General features: G+C 40.9%; 2 protein-coding genes across 7 annotated transcripts in view; one reads left to right on the top strand and one right to left on the bottom strand.

The window, feature by feature from the left end:
* The first annotated feature begins 297 nt into the window (after positions 1 to 297).
* On the top strand, positions 298 to 2,597 carry CRH (corticotropin releasing hormone). Its single transcript, XM_021942391.2, has 2 exons — positions 298 to 729; positions 1,482 to 2,597. The coding sequence occupies exon 2, from the start codon at positions 1,496 to 1,498 to the stop codon at positions 2,084 to 2,086; it is 591 nt and encodes a 196-aa protein (XP_021798083.1). The 5' UTR covers positions 298 to 729; positions 1,482 to 1,495; the 3' UTR covers positions 2,087 to 2,597.
* A 900-nt stretch (positions 2,598 to 3,497) lies between these two features.
* Positions 3,498 to 23,566, bottom strand: part of TRIM55 (tripartite motif containing 55) — a 49,532-nt gene continuing 29,463 nt past the window's right edge. For 2 of the 6 annotated variants that reach the window (XM_009213119.3, XM_021942390.2), the window contains exon 10: positions 3,498 to 4,526. In XM_009213119.3, coding sequence (XP_009211383.1) covers positions 4,404 to 4,526 — 123 coding nt within the window. In that variant the 3' untranslated portion in view covers positions 3,498 to 4,403. Of the gene's footprint in view, positions 4,527 to 17,965; positions 23,191 to 23,566 lie in introns of those variants that run through there. The other 4 variants (XM_003902815.5, XM_003902814.4, XM_009213121.4 and 1 more) reach the window with 3 other exon arrangements.

Raw genomic sequence — 23,566 nt, 5'->3', positions numbered from 1 at the left:
TTCCAGGCAGAAAGATGGTGGGACTCTGTCCCTAGCAAAGGGATATTTCCAGATACTGAGGTGTTGTCAGAGACACCTGGTCAGGGAGGTTAGGAGAAGGGGCATCCAAATCCACTCCCTCTAACTGGCTGCTGCTTTCCTGGCAAGTCTGCACTGGGACACCTCCCTTCCTTCCCACTTCCCCTTCTTCCTCCTATTCGCTGTCTCTTTGCACACCCCTAATATGGCCTTTCATAGTAAGAGGTCAATATGTTTTCACACTTGGGAAATCTCATTCAAGAATTTTTGTCAATGGACAAGTCATAAGAAGCCCTTCCATTTTAGGGCTAGTTGACGTCACCAAGAGGCGATAAATATCTGTTGATATAATTGGATGTGAGATTCAGTGTTGAGATAGCAAAATTCTGCCCCTCGTTCCTTGGCAGGGCCCTATGATTTATGCAGGAGCAGAGGCAGCACGCAATCGAGCTGTCAAGAGAGCGTCAGCTTATTAGGCAAATGCTGCGTGGTTTTTGAAGAGGGTCGACACTATAAAATCCCACTCCAGGCTCTGGAGTGGAGAAACTCGGAGACCAAGTCCATTGAGAGACTGAGGGGAAAGAGAGGAGAGAAAGAAAAAGAGAGTGGGAACAGAAAAGAGAAAGGAAGACAACCTCCAGAGAAAGCCCCGGAGACGTCCCTCTGCAGAGAGGCGGCAGCACCCGGCTCACCTGCAAAGCGCCTGGGAAGGTAGGGAGCGCCTGGACGGAACACACCACCAACTTTGCGTTGCCTGAGCTGCCGCGATGTGCGCCGCAGAGCCGGCTGCCACTGCCTGTGTACGTGTGTATGCATGTGTGTGTGCGTGTGTGTGTGTGTGTATGCGCGCGTGCGTGCGTGTGTGTGTTCGCGGACTGTTCCTTAAGATTACAATAGTAGCTGGGATGTGGCAAAAGCAAACTTAGACGGCTGCTCTTCTTTACCCGTGCTGCCAGTTGCTCCTAGCTGGCTGTGTAAAGGAGCTCCCCCACCCCCTTCTATCCTAACCCCCGAGAGAAAGCAGCAAGGGCAGGGGTGGAGAGGGAGGACCAGGAGGCAGTAGTTAATCAATTTGGAAGAAAATGATGAAATATCCGAAAGGGAGGTAGTCAGCGCGGGTAGAATCTTAAATCTGTGGCTCTTCTCTAGGCTCGGGAAAATTAGTTTTGAGGATCATTAGGAAGAGGACGCAGGGACCGTCCCTTCAGAGTCTAGAAAGAAGGGTCACTCCTGGCCGGAAAGCGCTTGAGCTTAGGTGCGGAGCCCGGCAGGCACCCCCTTCCCCGCTCCCCAGGTGTTTCAGCACCGCGGACAGCGCCCACCCTAACCACTGAAGCCAGCACGTCTAAGGTAGTCCGGTAGGAGGACCTCGTGTGCACCTCCCAGTTGAGCGAACTCTCACCAACTCTTTCTTTCTCTCTTCCCCTCTCTCATTCCGCCCTCCGCCCACCTCTGTGCCGCAGCGAGTGCCCCTAACATGCGGCTGCCGCTGCTCGTGTCCGCGGGCGTCCTGCTGGTGGCTCTCCTGCCCTGCCCGCCATGCAGGGCGCTCCTGAGCCGCGGGCCGGTCCCGGGAGCCCGGCAGGCGCCGCAGTACCCTCAGCCCTTGGATTTCTTCCAGCCGCCGCCGCAGTCCGAGCAGCCCCAGCAGCCGCAGGCTCGGCCGGTCCTGCTCCGCATGGGAGAGGAGTACTTCCTCCGCTTGGGGAACCTCAACAAGAGCCCGGCCGCTCCTCTTTCGCCCGCCTCCTCGCTCCTCGCCGGCGGCAGCGGCAGCCGCCCTTCGCCGGAGCAGGCGGCCGCCAACTTTTTCCGCGTGTTGCTGCAGCAGCTGCTGCTGCCTCGGCGCTCGCTCGACAGCCCCGCGGCTCTCGCGGAGCGCGGCGCCGAGAACGCCCTCGGCGGCCACCAGGAGGCAACGCAGAGGGAGAGGCGGTCCGAGGAGCCTCCCATCTCCCTGGATCTCACCTTCCACCTCCTCCGGGAAGTCTTGGAAATGGCCAGGGCCGAGCAGTTAGCGCAGCAAGCTCACAGCAACAGGAAACTCATGGAGATTATTGGGAAATGAAACGGTGCGTTTGGCCAAAAAGATTCTGCATTTAGCACAAAAAAAAAAAAAAAAAAAAAAAATACAGTATTCTGTACCATAGCGCTGCTCTTACGCCATTTGTTTATTTTTATATAGCTTGAAACATAGAGGGAGAGAGGGAGAGAGCCTATACCCCTTACTTAGCATGCACAAAGTGTATTTATGTGCAGTAACAACACAATGTTATTCGTTTTGTCTACGTTTAGTTTCCGTTTCCAGGTGTTTTTAGTGGTGTTTTAAAGAGAATGTAGACCTGTGAGAAAACGTTTTGTTTGAAAAAGCAGACAGAAGTCACCCAATTGTTTTTGTTGTGGTTTGAACCAAAGAGAATGCCATTCTCTTGGGTGGGTAAGACTAAATCTGTAAGCTCTTTGAAACAACTTTTTCTTGTAAACGTTTCAGTAATAAAACATCTTTCCAGTCCTTGGTCAGTTTGGTTGTGTAAGAGAATGTTGAATATTTATATTTTTAATAAAAGCTGCAAAGGTAATCATGACTTTATTTTTTCTCTTCAGTGCTCATACACTGGAAATACTCTCATCTCTTAGCTTCCTCCAAATTGTCTTCAGCACCAGAAAAGAAAAACAAAACTTCCTGCATTGTACTTTTCCACTAAAAATGCAAACATATATCAGTGGCTTACACAGACCCTGCAATCACGTTGGGCTCATCTCTGTGCCATGGACTACTTCTCTGAGGTTGAGTTAATAATTCGGGAAGTTGCTCCCAGCAGCTCTAAAACATGGTAATTCTAAAAGGGAAGATCATTTTATAATGGAAATAACATTTAGCCCTGATCAATTAAAAGATGTGAAATAATTGGAGAGAGTGGGGAAAAGATGAAAGGAAAAGGGAAGTGTCAAGGTAGAAATTCCTCCAAACTATATGACCAAAATGCTGCATTCTTTTTCTATGAGAAAGACTCACTCTGTCAAACTACTACTTTGGTACCATGAAACAATTTTTTGTAAGCTATTTTCCAATTACTACTTCTAATAAGAGAAACTTAATAGCATCTCCACTTAAGATGACTAAATTTAGTCATTATAAAATGTCACATAGGAAAAATTTTCTTATGAACAACATTTTGACTTTAATAATTACACAAATATCCTCCACATTTATGCCTAGGCCAACCCTACCCACTTTTATTCTTAGGAACATGAACTACCTTTATTCATTTCTAAAACTGAACAGCACATTTAATTAGTTTTACAGTGCATTTGCCTTTGGTCGTTTAGTTATAGCTTTAAACAATTCAATCAAATATTTAATACTTCAAAATTAATTTGTATGAAGATGCATCTTATCCTGGGACCTTTGAAATACACTTAACTAATAAATGAATAAGATAATACATAACATTGAATAAATCATTATAAGACAAAGCTTTTAAAAACATCATTTATTTAAGAGTTCATATAGAGTAAAGTTACACTTACGTTCTGAAGGAGGCATTATGGTGGGACAAATATTAACAAAGCATGATTTAAATATATATATATATGTTTAATGTGTGATATGTTTGTATATATATTTAAATACATGCAATTGTTCTACAATTTACCAGATTGGTGCCACAGTGAATACAAGAGAAAGTAGACAGCTCTTGCTGGAAGATCTTTTTCAATTAAAGTGCCTAATATATGAAAATCTAAAACTAATATTAGAAAAATGTCATAAGAGATGCCCAGGCCTTCAGCTTTCTGGACCATGAAAGTGTCACCAGATTCAAAGAACATTTCTGAATGTACATCCAGTGATATCTGTTATGCAAAAGAGGAAAACTTTGTGAAACATTTCATAGCTTTGGTCAATGATTTACTTTTTGTCCATGTATTGATAAATCAGTCACTTCTGAGTTGACACTGATTTTCACTGACCACCTGCACTGTTAAAGAGTAAAGGAAATGAGAACTACTATAATATAATAACAAAAAGCCAGCGCCTATGAGAGACAAGAGCATAGTGACCACTTTTTTCACCATTTGCCACTTGTGACTGACATACACATATACCACACTTACACACCCTTCACAATGTTTCCCACACAATAAAAGATTTGCATAAGATCAAGCTTATTATTTCCAGTGCTTTCTGCAACTATTTTCTCAAAATATTCTCTCCCCCGAATATGTTAGATAAGTCATCTGGAATTACAGTTTTGGGTTATTTTTGCAGAAATCCTGTTCAGAGGTCCCTTTCATCATTTGCATAATATTAATTTCACTTGGGCTTCCTGCTGCCCACATGCATCTCAGCCAGGCAGACAGAGGGGCAGCAGTTGGAATGAATATCATTCATTTAGGGAGTTCAACCAGGAAAAGGAGAAGATATGGCGAGCTGGCTCAGAATCAGCTCCACTGCCACTCGCTGGAGCTGCAGCCTGTCCCTGGAGGGGAGGAGCCTCAAATCCAATCTGCAACGGAAGAAAATGGGAATCAGAGAAAAAAAGAGATTTGTTAATTTTGGATTGGTCCAGTCACTTTTCTACTGAGGAGAAGTATAATAATAACAATTATTATTATAATAACAATATTATTATATGGGACATAATAATTAGAAATGGAAAGCAAGCTCAGATTATTTTGGCTACAGCCAAGAGTCATGAAAATAATTCACCCTTATGATACAAAAAGAAGGAAGAGTAATGCATGCAGTGAAGAGAAGTTCTTGGGAAAAAGGAGTTCAGGCTATACTAGTTTTTTTTTTTTTTTTTTTTTAAAGCCCACTTGTAAATGATTTATTCAGATGAGAGTCTCATTGAAACTGCTAGGAATTGGGTTTAGAAAAGCTTGCAGAATTTTAAAAATATTCCAAATTTAAATGACACTGCTATGCCACATAACATTGTGGGACATAATATAATCCCTCCACTGCTGAAAGTTTCTACCATGTACATACATATATATTATCTTACTATAAGTTTTGCAAAACTACAGGCTTAATTTTGGGTAAATCATGATGGGATTTTTTTCTCTAGGTAATAAAATCTAATAACCATATCCATATTAAATCAAATCCAATATTTGCTGAAATGCAATTTGATTTTATGAGCTCAAACTCTTTACATTTCAAGGTACCATGACAAACGCCATTCTTCTTAGGAGAACTATGGATAAATAAGCAAACACGTTCCGATGACATCACTGGTAAAACTATCCCACCAGATTAGAATGCCACTGATTTCAAAGCAATGAGGTAGCCACATGCATTCAGCTCAGAAGCACTGGATGATTTTATGAAGCTGCGATATGAATGGATAATACCTGACACAAGCAAAGCAGAACTTCGGTTAAGTACATTGTTTTACTGCCACTCAAAATAGTCTTGAGAGCAAAACAAGTTATTGGTCTGCACTTTACCAGATTTTACCCTAAACATATGTTTGGGGATGATGTTTCAAGAGCAATAAAATTATCGTAAGTCTTTATGGCTTTGGGATAATCCTTTGTGCTGCCACATCATTTCCTGATAGAAAGTTAAAAAGGGTCATGAAATCATATCAGCCACAGTAGAATAAAACTGAAGTATGTAGTTTTCTGTGAAGAAATGGTGGAAACATCAAGGGAAATTGGGCTTTTTGAAAAAGAATGTAACTAGATTGTGTCGGTAATGTGTCAGATACCTCAATGTCCTTGAAAGTGAAGTAAAATAAACATTATCCTGACAGAATCCTGCACCTATTTTTACATGTCGAACTCCTCCCTTGCCCACCATAATCTTCTCACCCTGGCTAATAAACAAACAAACGAACAAACAAAAAAAACCAAACCCTTAAGTCTCATGTATGGTTTATGCAAAAAACAACAACAAAAAAAAACCCAAAAGCCCAAATGATGTGGGAATATCATAAGAAGACTTATTTCTAAACATTCAATTTGAGTGAATAGTGAATTCCGCCTGGATAAACAGACCATCAGACTCCATTTTGTGGCCTGTTTTTCTTGAAGGTAGTTTCTAAACTAAAGGGAACTTCCATGGCGGCTGTTCTGAAATAGCTGAAGGGTGAAACGAGTGGCATAATGTGTTTTCTGCAAAAGGGACTGCTTTTGGGATGTGTATAAATTTTTGTGCTTTCCTGTACTAGAGATTAATGTCTATCTTCCATTTAAAATGTTTTAGTTGCTAACCCACTATTGCCTTCATATTTGGGATTACATAGTTTGGGTTGGCTTCTCTTACACCTCCATGTTTCTAGGAAATTATTAGGTTTTCCTCCAAACAATATGGACCAATGCTGTCTTTCAGAACAGAAAAGCCAGTAACCAGAGTGGGGGGCTATCCAATAGCAGAGGTTATCCTGAGTATCTTTAGATAATTGCACCATCTCCTTGGTCTTGTTTATATCCACTGAGGACCCAACAACCAGCTCAGCAAAGAAAGTTCTGTGCAAAGAGGCTTAGCCTAGTTTTGAATCCCACACCAACTACTTATTAGCTGTATGACTTGGACAAGTTAGTTAACTCTCTGAGCCTTAGTTTTCTCTTCTGTAAAATAGAGATGAGAACCTACCCTACAAGGTTGTTGTAAGCGCTGAATAAATAAAGTAATACACATAAAGCACTTTACACATGACTCACTTACATTAGGTTGGTCCTTCCTTCCTTCCTTCCTTCCTTCCTTCCTTCCTTCCTTCCTTCCTTCCTTCCTTCCTCCCTCCCTCCCTCCCTTTCTTCCTTCTTTTCTTCATTTCTCCCTTCCTTCCTCCCTTCCTTCCTTCCTTCTTTTCTTCCTTCCTTCTTTCCTCCTTTCCCCTCTTCCCTCCCTCCTTTCTTTCAACAGTGAAGAGAGTCCTCTGCCATGCAGAATCACCTGGGGACTGTTTGTGACAAACCGTATACAAGAGCACCGACCCCCAGGAAGAAAAGACAATAGTATTTGCAATCTCATTTTTCCAGAATTGGGCATCATTTCTATGACTTAATCCCTTCAGTGTGCTGTAGTCACAGGCATCAATGACACTGTTCAGTGTATCTCCAAAAGGTCCAACTTCACACATGGCTACCTCATAAAGGAAGAATGAGTTAAAGATCTAAAACTCTTTTTTATAAGCACGGCCCATCAAATCAAAAGCTGATCTTTTTCCTATAACCTTCCCCAGATGGAGCTGTATGTATGTGTTCCTTCAAATAGTTTCCTAAATGCTAGCTCTCGTTTATCACAGGAAGTGCTATGTCTTGGGAATAGTGATGTTCTATGAAGCAGAACAAGGGACAGAGAATTACAAGCACTGTTCTCCTCTACCTGCTTGGGAGCTTGTCCTGCATTCCAGTTTGGTCTGATATGCACACAAAGGTAAACAACAGATTATTAGTTCCATATTACAGTCATGTGTTTTTTAATGACAGGGATACCTTCTAAGAAATGCTTCCTTAGATACTAAGCAGACATTAAAAATAGCAAGATCATGTCTTTTGCAGGGACATGGATGGAGCGGGAGGCCATTATCCTTAGCAAACTAACACAGAAACAGAAAACCAAATACCACATGTTCTCACTTATCAGTGGGAGCCAAATGATGAGAACACACGAACACATAGAGGGGAACAACACACACTGGGGCCTTTCGGAGGGTGGAGGGTGGGAGGAGGGAGAGGATCAGAAAAAACAAGTAATGAGTGCTAGGCTTAATACCTCGGTGATGAAATAATCTGTACAACAAACCCCCATGACACAAGTTTACCTACGTAACAAACCTGCACTTGTACCCCTGAACTTAAAAGTTTTTTTTAAAAAGAAAAGCATCCTTAGGTAATTTTGTTGTTATGTGAACATTATAGAACGTACTTACATGAGCCTCAGTTTGGGTTAGGCAAACACTTCCTGTAACGTGGAACTGTCCTGTACACAGAGACAGATGTCCACAAGGCTCTGTCAGAATGCATGCTCATTAACACCCATCAACAAGAAATGATTTTAGATTTAGGTTGCTTCTACCTCTTGGCTATTGAGAATAATGTTGCTTAAACAGGAGTGTGTAAATATCTGTGTGAGGCCTCGCTTTCAATTCCTTTGAGTATATTCTCAGAAGTGGAATTGCAGGATTTTATGGTAACTCTGTTAAATTTTTTGAGGAACCTCTATACTGTTTTCCATAGCAGCTGCTAAGGACCATTTTACATTCTCCCAGCGACGCATGAGTGTTCCAATTTTACCACATCCTCACTCCTAATTGTCTAATATTTGCAGGGTATTTTTTTAAAAATATAAATTTGTTGCAAACAAAAAAGCAGGACTTGGCACAGATACTTGCCATGTTCGCAGAAACATTATTCACAATAGCCAAGAGGTAGAAGCAACCCAAGTGTCCATCCATGGAGAAGTGGATAAACAAAAGTCATGCACACATATGTTGTCAAAAATCAATGGAATACAATGGAACACTGTTCAGCCTTAAAAAGGAGAAAAATTCTGGCACATGCTACAACATGGATGAACCTTAAGGACCTTATGCTAAGTGAAATAAGCCAGATACAAAGGGACAAACATTATATGATTCCACTTATATGACATATCCAGATAGTTAAATTCATAGACAGAAACTAGGATGATGGTTACCAGGGGCTGTGGAAGGGTGAAATGGGGAGTTTTTGTTTAATGTGTATAGTGCTTCTGTTTTGCAAGATGGAAAAGTTCTAGCAATTGGTTGCACAATAGTGTGAACATACTTAACACTACTAAACTGGACACTTAGAATGTGTAATGGAAGGATACACATTATATACTCCCATTTTCTGTTATACTGTTTATACTAACATTTTTTCTGTTACCTGGCCTGCTTTTTCATTCCTGTTACCTTCTTGGCTCCTAAAGGCACACAAGCTTATTGCTCTTAACAGACACTATAGACACTTAGAATGTGTAATGGGAGTGGTTAAGATGGTAAATTTATGTTCTGCATTCTTTACTAGAATTAAAAATTTTTTAAAATTCAGGCAACATCACATTAAAATCTGGATTTGCAGGTTCTTTGGACAAAGCAGAAATGAACAACGCAGAACTTGCACGGAGAGCTAAGCAGTGTTGTGCCTTGGATTGGGAATGCTTCCTCCCTTCTGCCCGTCTTGGTCAGGGTCACAGTGCCCAACACTCCCTTTGCTGCCCCTGCTGCAAGGCTGGTTTCAGTTGCCATTTATCATTGTGCTTACACAGTTGCTATGCTCAGAGTAAAAAGGAAAGCAAGCAATGTCTTGTATTTATGCTTCTATTAACATCGTTCTGTTACCTGGCCTGCTTTTTCATTCATGTTACCTTCTTGGCTCCTAAAGGCACACAAGCTTACTGCTCTTAACAGAAGGTTCATTTTTAGCATGAAGGTGTCAAAGAAAAGAAAGCAAAATGCTCAACAGAGATTTGGCTTGATTTTTATGTTAAATGTGATGAGTGATTTTTTTAAAGCTAAAGTGTGTCTCATGGCAAGATTCTTGACAGTGAAAGCGTGAAACTGCCTTTAAAATTCATTTGAGTACAGATTAGTCCCCAGGATCTTAGCATAGGGGACATAACTGGGTGCAGATTGGTGGATATGTGCTTGTTTGGGCTTGGGGGTCAATGCCAGTAGCCCCCTTTACCTAAATGCATCTCACCCCACCTTTTCTATCTAATGAAACTAAACAAATGCTTTCCTGACATTCACTCGGCACAAGTTTGGGTAGCTACATTTGCGGGGGACGGGGGCATTATTTTTTTAAGCTGCCCCAAAGTAGAAGAGTGAGCTTATTTTAATCAGTGAGCAGTGCCTTTGAGTCTCTAAGTTTCCCAGGGCCTCCATGGCATACCAGCATCAACCCTTCCCCAAATGATCATTCTCTACATCATCCATGACTCTGATCCACTAATGCTTACCTGTCTTGTGTTCCATTCCTTAAGGCTCAGTCAAGTGATAGCAATCAAGCTGAGAAGATGCATTGCAATGAAGACATTAATGGATAATGATGGCCTCATGTATGCCCCTGCCAGATAATACTTTACCTAGAAATATTCATGCCTTATCCTGAGGGATGACAGATGCCAGGCCATTGAGGAGATGTTGGGGGCCTTGAGGAAATTTATGCCCAGGCCCCCAGAGCTGGGCTGCCATTTCCTCAATCTCTGAGTGCTGCAGGGAATGCCAGTCAGAAATTCAACCTGACACAGGATCTGGTTACCAATGCATGTTAAATGCCTGTCTTTCTGGGTCAATTTAAAGAAACCCTTGCCATCTATCATGAAATGCCTTTGCCTTAAAGGAATGTGGACAGGAGGGGTACAGCTAGACTTACGGCTGCTGAGTGGGCAACCACCCAGTATCCGTCTCGCATCTGCTAGGCTGGGTCAGAGAACCAAAGCCAGGTGCTGGAAACAGGTGTAAGTAGGAATGCTGAGACCATGTTTAGAATGTTTATTCAGAAAGACCAAGCCCAAGCATTGGCCTGCTCCCCTACTTAGCATTCCTGAACCTCAGGCTCTTGGATAGTTTAGGTGTTACAGATTCCTAACTGGGAAGGAGAGTACAGCCAAGAACCCAGGCCAGTCACCCATAGTGAGAAGTAACTGAGGCACTATCTCTGACTTACGGCCAAGGGTCAAAGCCTTAGAAACTGTTACGCAGCTCTGCCATCATGGGTGTCTCTTTCACAGGAATGCAGACGTTTCTGCTTGGGACAGGGCAATCAAGGTATGTTAAGAATGAAATGTAGAGCTGTGAAAATACAGCACAGCTAGAGGAAGCAGAAAATAGGAACCCCTAAAAAGAGCTCTGGAAGGAAAACACTCGTTAAAATGCATCTTTTGGCCAGGCATAATGGTGCGTGCCTGTAATCCCAGTGCTTTGGCAAGTTGAGACAGGAGGATTGCTTGAGGTCAGGAGTTTGTGGCCAGCCTGGGCAATATGGCACGACCCTACCCCTACAAAAAACTTAAAAAAAAATTGCTGGGTGTGGTGGCACGTGCCTGTAGTCCTAGCTACTCAGGAGGCTGAGTGGGAGAATCATTTGAACTCAGGAGTTCAAGGTTGCAATGAGCTATGATCACAACACTGCATTCTAGCCTGGATGTCAGAGAGAGATCCTTTTTCTAAAAAAAAGAAAAGCATTTTTTCTTGGGGGGATTCGCAGCCATGCACACTGAGTGATAAAGGGGGTGTGTGGAGTGAACTGTCTGGGGGGCTTTGTTGCCATCAGCTGCCTCCTTCTTGCTAAGAGAAAATCGGAAACGAGAATAATTTCCTGAGGCCCATCCAACAAGCAGGAATTAAATTCACTGCTTCCTGACCTGGAGAAGGATGCTGTGGTGTGCACTGTTTGGTTTGTGTCAGGTGTGTTGTCCAGGAATTGATGGGATCAGGGTGGAGAGGACAGGTTATGGAAGTTGATATCACAGCCTGGCAAAACTTGCAGCCAGCATTCTTCTCAGATATGGAGCTGACAGTTGTGTGTCATGTAGAGAGTGTGTATGTATTCTTGTTCTTCCTGAAAAAAGAACTGGATTGCAAAGAATTAGATCATTAATTCTTTACAGACAGGGGTTTCTTACATTTCATTAGGCAAACAGACCCAACAGGTTGCCCTTAAGAATCATAGGAGGTCGACAGTATTATTATCAGTTACAGAAAAGCTCTGACTCAGGAAGTTTGAGGACCTTGCTCAAAGTAACTCTAGGATAAAGTGCCGAGATTTGTTCATAGTGACCAGAAGTCCAAAGGGAAAGAGGGCAGCTGGTGCTGCTGCACACCTAAGACTCGGGACAGGGTCAGCCTCTCCACCGAAGGCAGAGAGAGAGGCAGGTTGGTTGACACCACGGGATGCAACTGAAGGATCGGCTTGCCCTCATTTGCAGTGGACAGCCACATCCCTGCCAGCAGTGGAGGCCTAGAAACGACCCACCTCTGCTTGTGAGGCTGTGCCGATCTAGCCTGAGTGGTGAGTCAAAGCAGAAGAGCCCCTGGTCATGCTGATTTTTGCCTCAGTCCCATTAACCGAAGTGAAGTGGGGATTCATCCACTTTTGTTGAAGATGCTGCCTGGCTTCCATTACACTGCATGCCCCACTTGGTGGAGGATGAGAGATCGAAAGGCAACAAGCTACTCTGTGATCCTAAGCGAGTCACGCCTCCTTTAGAATCCTCATTTTCCTCCACTATAAAATGAGGAAGTTAAGCAGTTCCTACTGTAGTGGGCTGTTGTGAGGTTTAAATGAGAGAATCCTTATGAAAGACTTTGTAGATGATAAAGCAATGGACACACAGTAGTTACAGTCAATGCCACGTGCCATCGTTTTTTGAGATGCATTAACACCTTGGTGGACTAACTCTTCACTTCGTGGGCTGTAGTGGGAGAAAAAGTGTACCATGGAAATCACTGAGATACACATATAAAGACAGAAAAAAACCCACAGGATGTACAACACTAACAAAGGTCTTAGGTTAAATCAGAATAATAAACAATTTGAAAACACAGGAAGCTTAGCTCAGCTAGCTATGTCATAACAGCTCCCCCAGAGAGTTCTCCCAGAGCTCGTGTTCATGGAATTGTAGAGTTGTAGGCACAGGTTGCCAGGGGAATGAATGAATTCATTACCCTACTCACACACAATTTACATTGTATTTTCCTCTTTAAAATGGATACATCCATTTTAGCTTCCTATTAAAGTGACATTTACTTAGGATGCCATTTGATCCTGAGAAATGTAGTCTACAATTTTATTATTGACTTTTTTTTTGTCCTTCTGGTAAATCCCCCAAATTGACAGTTAATAAGAGATATAGTGACAGATATTGGGGGCCTTGAGGAGATTGAGGAGATGGCAGCCCAGCTGTAGGGGTCTGGATGTAAATTTCCTCAAAGCCCCCAATATCTGGCACTTTCTCAGCAGGAAAAAAAAAAAGCCCAGAAAAACAATATTGCAGTTGTAGGGTACAAATGAAAAAGCATTAATAATGTTAATGTAATGGTCTCATTCAAACTTACTTGTTAAAAAAAACTTACCCTCTCCTACAATTTTTTTTTCTGGGTAAGAATGTCTGCATCTCACTACCATAGCTTCTTATAATTTCCAGGATTATTAGGCTCCAGACAATGTTTTGGAGTAAACATAGGCCAGTCCTGAGGACTGATCAGTTTTTCTCTATTTTTATCAAGTTGAAATTCCAGCACAGTCAGGGCACCTGGCATATCAGCAATTTGTAAGCTTGAATCTCCTAATTTGTAAAACACGTAGCAATTGCTCTCAGTAGGGATCTCTGTTTGAAAATAATTTGACACCCTGAATCCTTCAATTAAATTTAGAGAACAGAGTTAAATTTTCATTCACTTCCGTTTGTTTTGGAAAATTAAATAGATCATTTCAAAGAACCCAAGACCTATAGTCACACTCATGGGAAATCATGTTCTTAGTCTCTAGGTTTTTTTTTAATGCTTTGTAATATCTTGTGAAATTAATCTTCCTCAGAAAAGCAGCTTCCTGGCCCTCTAGCCTCCTGCATCTCTCACCTCTCAGTCTCTAGTGGCAGCTGGAGTGGATGTTTGCACTTGAAATCAGAATGCATAGCTTGGTCTCAAAAATCATTTGCATAAAAATGCTTTTATCTTTTTGCAGGTTACACTCAGTAGAGATGCAGGGCTCACAAAGGTTGTTCCTCCTTGGAACTTTGGCCCATTGTCCATCCTGGCTTAGGAAAATATGAATATTTTCAAGGGCACTTAACCTTGAGTGATGAGAAAGCCTCAGGTCTGGGGACACATGTATTGGTTTCTGAGAGCCTGGGAAATAAACCCTGGACTTCAACAGAGAAAACACTTATCTTGGGATCAATTCTTCAAGAAAATAAATAAACAATGCTAAATATGAATGTACCTAAACAGTTTCCAAATACATGAGGCAAAAACTGATACAGTAAAATAGAAAAATTCAAAATTCTAGTCAAAGATCTCAAAATTTCTCTCTCAGAAACTGACAAAACAGGTAAACTGAAAATCAATATGGGTATAGTAGACTTAAACAACACTATCAATCAACTGCCTTAATTGACAAGTACAGAACACCATACCCAACAACAGAAACACTTGTGTTTTCAAATGCATGTGGAATATTCACTAAGGTTGATCACATTCTGAGACATAAAACAAATCTTAATAAGTTTAAAAGGATTGGAAACATATAAAGTATATTCTAGTCTCTCTCCATAACAGAATTAAACTGCAAGTCAAAAAGAAAGATATCTGAAAATCTTCAAATATCTGGAAATGAAATGCCACTCATCTAAATAACCCAAGGGTCAAAGAAGAAACTACAAAGTAAACTAGAAAATGTTTTAAATTAAATAAAAATGAAAATACAACATATCAAAATTTGTGGGATGCAGCAAAAGCAGTGATGAGAAGTAACTTTATAGCACTGAAAGCTTATATCAGAAAGCAAGAAAAATCTCATATTAATAATCAGAGCTTTAACCCTAATAAACAGAAAGAGAAGAGAAAAATTAAACCCAAAGCACAAGGAAGAAAATCATTAAGAGCAGAAATGAATAGAATAGAAAAACTGATTTAAAAAAAATGGAGAAAACCAATAAAGCCAAAAGCTGGTTTTTTTTCAAAGATAAATAATCAAAGCATTGTGAAAATTATATCGAAGTTGGAGACTACATTGACTTATTTGGAGGCTTCTATTAAAGCTATTATAATCAAGACAGTGTGGTATAGGGGAAGGGACAAACTTACATATCATACATACATATCAATGGTACAAAATACAAAGTCCAGAAATAGACTCACACATATATGGTCAATTGAATTTCTACAAAAGTATTAAGGTAATTCACTGAGGAAAAGGATAGCCTGTTAACAAATAGTGCTGAAACAAATGAATATCTATATCAAAAAACAAATAACAAACTTTCCTTACCTCATCTACACAAAAATTAACGAAATGATCTTAGACCTGATTTAAGAGCTAAAACTATAAAAATTCTAGAAGAAAACATTGGAGAAAATCTTTGTAATTTTGAGTTAAGGAAAGTTTTCTTAAATGGGACATAAAAACACAAACCATAAAGAAAAAAATAAATTGGGTTTCATCAAAACTAAAAATGTTTGCTCCTCAAAATATTCTAAGAAATGAATAACAAGCAGCGTGATTGAAATGGTAATAAAAAAATTGCCAAAAAAAAAAGTCTAGGACCAGATGGATTCACAACTGAATTCTATCAGACATTCAAAGAAGAATTGGTACCAATCCTATTGACACTATTCCAAAGGAGAGAGGAAAAAGGAATCCTCTTTAAATCATTTATGAAGCCAGTATTACCCCAATACCAAAAACAGGGAAGGACATTACAAAAAAAAGAAAACTACAGACCAATATCCCTGATGAACATAGATGCAAAAATCCTCAATGAAATACTAGCAAACCAAATCCAATAGCATATTAAAAATTGAGTCCACCATGATCAAATGGGTTTCATCCCAGGAAAGCAGGGATGGTTTAATGTACATAAGCCAATAAATGTGATATGCCACATAAACAGAATTAAAAACAAAAATCACATGATCATCTCAATAGATGCAGAAAAAGCATTTGACAAAATCCAGCATCTCTTTATGATTAAAACCCTCAGCAAAATTGGCATAGAAGGGACATACCTTAAGGTAATAAAAAACCATTTACAACGAAGCCACAGCCAACAAAATACTGAACAGGGAGAAGTTGAAAGCATTCCCCCTGAGAACAAGAACAAGACAAGGATGTCCACTTTCACCATTTCTATTCAACGTAGTACTGGAAATTCTAGCCAGAGCAATCAGACAAGAGAAGGAATAAAGGCATCCAAATTGGTAAAGACGAAGTCAAACTGTTGCTGTTTGCTGACGACAGGATCGTATACCTACAAAATCCTAATGACTCATCCAAAAAGCTTCTAGAACTGGTAAATGAATTTAGCAAAGTTTCAGGATACAAAATTAACGTACACAAATCAGTAGCTTTGTTATATACCAGCAGCAACCAAGCTGTTCTTGATCAAATCAAGAACTCAACCCCTTTCACAATACTTGAAAACAAACAAACAAACAAACAAACAAACAAAAAAACCCTTAGGAATATATCTGACCAAGAACCTCTACAAGGAAAACTACAAAACACTGTGGAAAGAAATCATAGATGATACAAACAAATGGAAACACAATCCATGCTCATGGATGGGTAGAATCAGTGACTATACCGCCAAAAAAAATTTAAAAATTCAATGCACTTCCCATCAAAATACCACCATCATTCTTCACAGAACTAGAAAAAAGAGTCCAAAAATTCATATAGAACCAAAAAAGAGCCCTCATAAGCCAAAGAAAGACTAAGCAAAAAGAACAAATCAGTAGGCATCACATTACCCAACTTCAAACTATCCTAGAAGGTCATAATTACCAAAACAGCATGGCACTGGCATAAAAATAGGCACATAGACCAATGGAACAGAATGGAGAACCCAGAAACAAAGCCAAATACTTACAGCCAACTGATCTTTGACAAAACAAACAAAAACGTAAAGTGGGGAAAGGACACTGTATTCAACAAATGTTGCTGGGATAATTGGCAAGCCACATGTAGTAGAATGAAACTTGATCCTCATATTGCACCTTATACAAAAATCAACTCAAGATGGATCTTAAATCCATCTTAAATCTAAGACCTGAAACCATAAAAATTCTAGACAATAGCATCAGAAAAACCCTTCTAGACGTCGGCTTAGGAAAAGACTTCATGACCAAGAACCCAAAATCAAATATAACAAAAACGAAGACAAATAGATGGGACTTAATTAAACTAAAAAGCTTCTGCACAGCAAAAGAAATATCAACAGAATTAACAGACAGCCCACAGACTGGAAGAAATCACGCACAAATCTGCATGCTCAAGGGACTGTATCAGATCTACAGGAACTCAAACGATGTAAGGAAAAAAAACAAACAGTCCCTATCAAAAAGTGGGCAAAAGGGACACTTGAACAGACAGATTCCTGAAAGAAGAAAGTCTCTAGGCAGGCCTTGGTGGCTCCCAAACACCTTGTCCCAAGCCACTTTGGGAGGCACAGTGAGGATCATGAGGATAGGAGTGAGACTATCTAATGGCATGGTGCAATCTCACTAAAAATAAAACAACTTGAGGCGTGGTGGCCGAGGCCTCTAGTCTCAACTTCACCAGAAGTGGGAGCAGGAAGAATCGTGAACCGGAGGCCCGGGCAATGAGCAGCGAGCAGGCCACACTCCAGCCTAAGGAAACTAAGCGGGAGACTCAAAGTCTCAAAAAAAAAAAAAAAAAAAAGAGGATATACCGAGTGACGTATGGAAGGTAGCTGATCTCTCACTTCAATTGTCAGGTGCGATCGAGAAGCGCATTAGGAATTACCCTCATGAGAATGGCCCAATCAAAACATTTTAAAAAATAATAATAAATGTTGGTGGGGATGAGGTGAAAAGGGGACAATTTACACTGTTGGTGGGAATGTAAACTAATACAACCACTATGGTAAACAGTTTGGAGATTCCTTAAAGAACTGAAAGTAGATCTACCATTTGATCCAGCAATATCACTACTGGGTATCTACCCAGAGGAAAATAAGTCATTAAACGAAAAAGATACTTGCACATGCATCATATGCATGTTTATAGCAGCACAATTCACAATTGCAAAAATATGAAACCAGCCCCAATGCCCATCAGTCAATGAGTCAATGAGTGGCTAGAGAAAATGTGATACACACACACACACATACACACACACACACACATCATGGAATACTACTCAACCATAAAAAGGAATGAAGTAATGGCATTCGCAGAAACCTGGATGGAATTGGAGACTATTATTCTAAGTGAAGTAACTCAGGAATGGAAAACCAAACATCATATGTTCTCACTTATATGTGGGAGCTAAGCTATAAGGATGCAACTGCATAAGAATAATACATGGGACTTTGGGAACTTGGGAGAAAGAGTAGGGGTTGGAGAGGGATAGAAGACTACACATTGGCTACAGTGTACACTGCTTGGGTGCACCAAAATCTCAGAAATCACCACTAAAAAACTTATTCATGTAATCAAACAACACCTGCTCTCCCAAAACCTATTGAAATAAAAAAAAAAACTAAAAATTAAAAGAAATGAAAGGGAAAGCCACAGACTGGGAGAAATTATTTGCAAAACAGCTATCTGATAAGGAAATTTTATCAAGAACACATAAAGAACTTCTCTCTAAGAAGATAAACAACTGAATAAAAAGTTGGGCAAAAGATATGTACAGTTACTTCACCAAAGAATATATAAAGATGACCAATGAGCACAAGAAAAGGTGCTAACCATTAGTCTTTGTCAAAATGCAAATTAAAACCATAAAGAGATACCATGCATAATCATCCACCCAGAATAGCTGAAATATGAAAGATTGACACAATACCATGCACTTGTAGAACATAGAGTAGGTAGAACTCTCTTACCTTGCTGGTGGAAACAGAAAAAATTGAATAACCACTACGGAAAACTGTTTGACAGTTTCTTATGAAGTTAACCACAAATTTACCATACAATCCAGCAATTCCACTCCTTCATTTACTCAAGAGAAATGAAAACATGTATTCACACAAAGACCTATATGTGAGTGTTCACAGCAGCTTTATTTATTATAGTCAAAGCTGCTAAGAATACAAACATCCATCAAGTGATGTATAGATAAGTAACTAGTGACATACCCACACAATAGAATACCACTTGGGAATAAAAAGAACTGAGATACTATACATGCCACAAAATAAATAAATCTCAGAAGCGTTATGCTAAATGAAAAAAAAAGCTAGTTATAAAAGCATACAATACTGTATGTTTTCATTCACAGGACCATTTGGAACTGGCAGAACTATAATGACAATTAAACGAATCGGTGGTTGCCAGAGGCAAGGATGCAGGGAAGGGATATAATGGTAAAGACACATGAGGGAACTTTCTGGGGTGATGAAAACATTCTACATCTTAACTGTGGTGGTAGCTATACAATGCTACATATTTGTCCAAACTCACTGAACTGTGCACTTAAAAGGTAAATTTTAGTGTATGTATATCTCGATAAAGTTGATTTTAAAAATCACATCTTTCATTTCTTTTTTTTTTTCACATCTTTCATTTCTTCATCCATTGAATGTTCTGTGTCTGCCTCTGCTGTGTACATCCTGTCTTTGCTATACTGAGCAGTGAGGTCTGTAAGTACCTTTAGGTGACCTCAGAGTGGAGTCATCATGGATGTGGAGTTCATGCAATCTGAAGGAGGTAATAGCAGCTGTGTAAACACAGCTAAATGAGTGTCTAGGGAGAAATCTGGAAAATGGTTTGGGAAATTGGGATTTATGTAAGAGCTTCAAGTCAAGAAATGCACTTTGAGAAATGCAATGGACTCTATCTCACTGAGAATCTGTTGTAATTATTGTCACTCTTAATGACTTGTGTCAGGCCTAAGTCCATAACCCTCCCAATGAAAATACCCGAAACCAATTATAAAATTCCTAGTACTAGATTTTACACTGCCCCGTGTGAAAATAAATGAATCTATTCATTGAGTAGTCTCTTTATTTTCCTGATGAGAAAACTGAGGCTCAAAGAACTTAAATGCCCAGAGTCAGACACTGAAGCAGCTCCAGGACCAGATCTGAAGTCCTTTCTTCTAACTTCTGGATCCTTCCACAGTCTTGAGCTTTGGCAAAATTTCTACCCAATTTGTTTGTCTATTTTTCAGGCTTGAAGAATAGAATGTGAAAAGTGGATATTTTTGAAACAACAAATCGCTATGATATAGTAAAGCTTTTAGGGCCTCTTATCACAGCAACTTTGTGTTCTGGTGAAATACTGAGCTGTGGTTCTATATAGAGGCAGAAATTGCAAAGATTTCAATGCCAAAGTCCCCATCTCCAAAGCAATTGGCTCTGGCTGGAGTGTGTGTGTCTGTGTGTGTGTGTGTGTGTGTGTGTGTGTGTGCGCGCGCGCTCATGGTGGGGAGATCCTCTTACCTTGAGGCAGCTGCTGTGTCCAGCTCAAGTATCAGCCAGAGCAGCTGCTGAGTTAATCCACCAAATAAAGACACATTTCTCTGGAAACGCCTGTTCCCTGCTTAGCTCCCATTAAATGGTTTGGGCAGATTCTTCCAGGTGAGGCCACTAAGCTGCACTGGAAAGGGAGGAAGGAGAACTGGGAGGGGGCTTTCATTGCTGCTGCTCCCACCTCTATAACAATTTAATTCCCACACATAGCCCCAGTAAAATGCCCAACTGTCCATGGGGAGTGGGTGGGGGGTGGAAGCAGACTGGAAAAGCAATGGCCATAAGAAGGCATGCCCGAGAGAAACGGCCTCACAGAGACTGCTTCCAAGGCAGCCAACCCGTCTCACAGCATCCTTCTCCCACCTTATTCATGCCTTGTTTTCTGAGGTTGACTAGGGCACGGTGTAATTCTTTCAAAATAAATTTTAAAATTAACATATGAAGTAAATCAAAGTTTACTTCTACCAAACTCTCTTTGCATTGACTGAGAATACAGCGGGCCTGGCTGAGAAGGGCAGAAACTGAGAGGATGAGTCTGCAGGTAAAGATCAGTTCATGAGTGAGGGCTTTGCACAGTTTTCTGGGAGGACTGGGGTGTGCGGAGGTTCCAAGTGCATCCTGTAGAAGCCCGAGGAAACTGGGGCCTTTGATGAGTTCAAATTCACCACAAGACTGAATCCAAACCTTGCTTTTTCTTAGAGAATGCCCAAGGGGGAGCTACAACACTCTTCTGATCTAACAAGAAGTAGTGGTCCTGTCCATCACTGGTAGAGGAAGCTGATGTTTGTTTTTTGCCATGAAAGGTTTTTTGCCTGTGTACTTGGGTGAAGAGAGAAGGTACATAATAAAGTAGAAATTGTTCAGCACCAGAAACCACAGGCAGTAAAATCAAGGGCATGTTTCACTATGTACATGGATATGAGGAAAGCACCAAGAAAGAGAGCATTTGCTTCTAAAGGGTTTGCAGTTCAGCCGTTGTGGACTGAATATAGTTTACAGGTCAGCAAGTGAGCCTGAGATGCTTCTGAGTTTTAAAGGCAACATTACTCTGACATGGGACCACCTGGTAAAGAGAGATAAGACCACCACTGAATCAAGGAGAACTCTTACCATATCCTAAATGTTCAAGGTAAGCCTAGTGATGAAAAGTGAAATTCCAACACTCTAACCTTGAACTGGACAAATATGAATCAAGTAAACTGGGTTCTGAAGTGGTGAAGCTGAATCAGGCCTGCAAAAAATTCTCAGAGGCCAGGAATTTGCTGCTATAGCGAGGTCTCTATCAACCTGCCCATATCCCATTTCTGGGATCAAAGAGTAGTACTCCATCATGAATAGGTGTCCTTCTCTATGTGAAAGGCCCTTCCTCAAACACCAAGAACTATACAGCAAGGTTCTTTGCAATAGTGGATGTCAACACCCTCCCCGCACCTGCTCCACCTGACCCACCCTCCTCTCCCCAGGCAGGCATGTGGATGTCAGCATACATGACATGAGCTCAGTGGATGGCAGCCTTGAAGCATGACACTCCCTCTGCAGCCTCAGAGAAGCAATACAAGACATATATGTAGTGACAAAGCCCCAAACCCGAATTCTTGGAATGTAAACAGAACCCTTCAGACAATTATTCAGATCCACAATTAGGTCCTGGTTCCAATAAAGCATGGAGTTTTCTCTCTCACCATTTGCCCCCCTGAGTCCATGGCCAATACATCCTCCCACTCCTCTTTACCAAAGATAATGTCTGGAAGAGTTGGGCAGCTGAGCAGACTGTAAGGACACTCGGGACACTCTAGGGTGCACAGGTTTCCAGCTGACATTGCGGGCAGGTCCTGCTCACACACAGTTGCAGACACGGCAGAGACCAATGGAGACACCACCGCCATTGCTAAGCACATGGCTAATGAGGCAGAAAGTCTATGATGGGAGCTTCCAGAAGAGTCAGTGTCAACCCAGGGAAAAGTCAGTGAGCCAGAAATAGCCGAGGCCTTTGAGCACCACTGACCCTGAACTGCCTGTGAGTTACAGGCACAGGGAGCTGGGTCTCAGGCCTAGCAGGGTCATTTACACAAAAGTACATGGAAGTTGGACTCTTTAAATATTATTAATTAAACTGAGAACTTTCAAAAGGGTATTAAAGGATTAGGATGTCAGTCCTCAAGCAAATCTCATAACAGCAATCAAGCAAAGGCTTGGCTATGAGAAGGGTGACTAGAAAATAATATACACAGACTGCTTGATGACTTTATGGCTTAGTTCTTTGGTTCTAATTCCTGATGGCTGGTAAGTGCACATTGATCCTCTGGCTGTTAATTCATTCAGGTCTCACGTGGTTGCAATTCCCCAGATACTTCTTCATTCAGGGCATCTTTCTCTCAGGGACCTCCTCTCCCAGGAGAAATTCTGTAGAGTCTGAGGATTCAAAGAGAACCCACCTGCTCACCTGCATAGGAACTGCCTAGAACAGCATCCCACCAGGAGTCACTTGGCCACCTCCTGGGCATCTCTGGTGTAAGCAGATGAAATGCTTCTTCTTAATCTATGGAAACCTGCATTTTCCTGCAGAAGTCCTTTGCCGCTCCTTTCTCTACAAGCAGTAAGTCCTCACGGCATTATGGACATTTGAAACTGGTCTCCCTTAATGACCATTCTGGAGGGTTTGCTCCTCCTGGATTACTGAATAATTGCCCATGGAGTCACTGTTCTCGGTCAAGGTTCCCCTCCATGCAAGAATAGATAATGGAGCAATTCTCCTCAGGAAGAGGTCTTGAGGCAGTTGCATTGTGGGAGCTTGAGACCTCCAGTATAATCTGAGAACAATGTTATTTTGGGAGGACTGAGCCTCAAGATTTGGGGAGAAATTAATCTCTGGGCCTACAGAAGAGGAACATTATGGAAGAAACTATGTGAAATGTTAGTCAAGGGAAAAGAAAATATTTCCTACCCATTAAAGTAAAAATCAAGCACTGAATCTGACTCCAGATGTAGTGAAGTATAAGAAAAGCCAAAAGCGCTAGGCAGATTACTAACTCCTGTGAGAAAACAAGAAGAAAGCTTCACTGATATTATCACAAATAATTATTTTCAACATTATTTCAATGGACTTTTCGTTTTGGTTTGAGCCCTACTGCATGCTCTTCTTGGGGTAGTGCACTGCTGTTTTCAGAAAACAGCCCCTCCGCACTCAGCTTCTACCACCATGTATAAGAATTGCCATACATTTTCTAGAAATAATCAGTCTACTGCATCTTTTACCTAAAAACTACCTCAAAAGATTTCTTCACACCAAACATTTATTTTTGTCACTTTTATCTGTGAAAATAAACATCCAACCTCAAACCATGTTACTTTTAATTTTCCAAAATCATTTCCTTTTATTACCTCCTGGAACTGAAGTCTACTTGAGCA

This window comes from Papio anubis, chromosome 8 (genome assembly GCF_008728515.1).
Source record: "Papio anubis isolate 15944 chromosome 8, Panubis1.0, whole genome shotgun sequence".
Classification (NCBI taxonomy): domain Eukaryota; kingdom Metazoa; phylum Chordata; class Mammalia; order Primates; family Cercopithecidae; genus Papio; species Papio anubis.
Note: the sequence above shows the minus strand (reverse complement) of the source record. Positions and strands in the feature narration are given on the sequence as shown.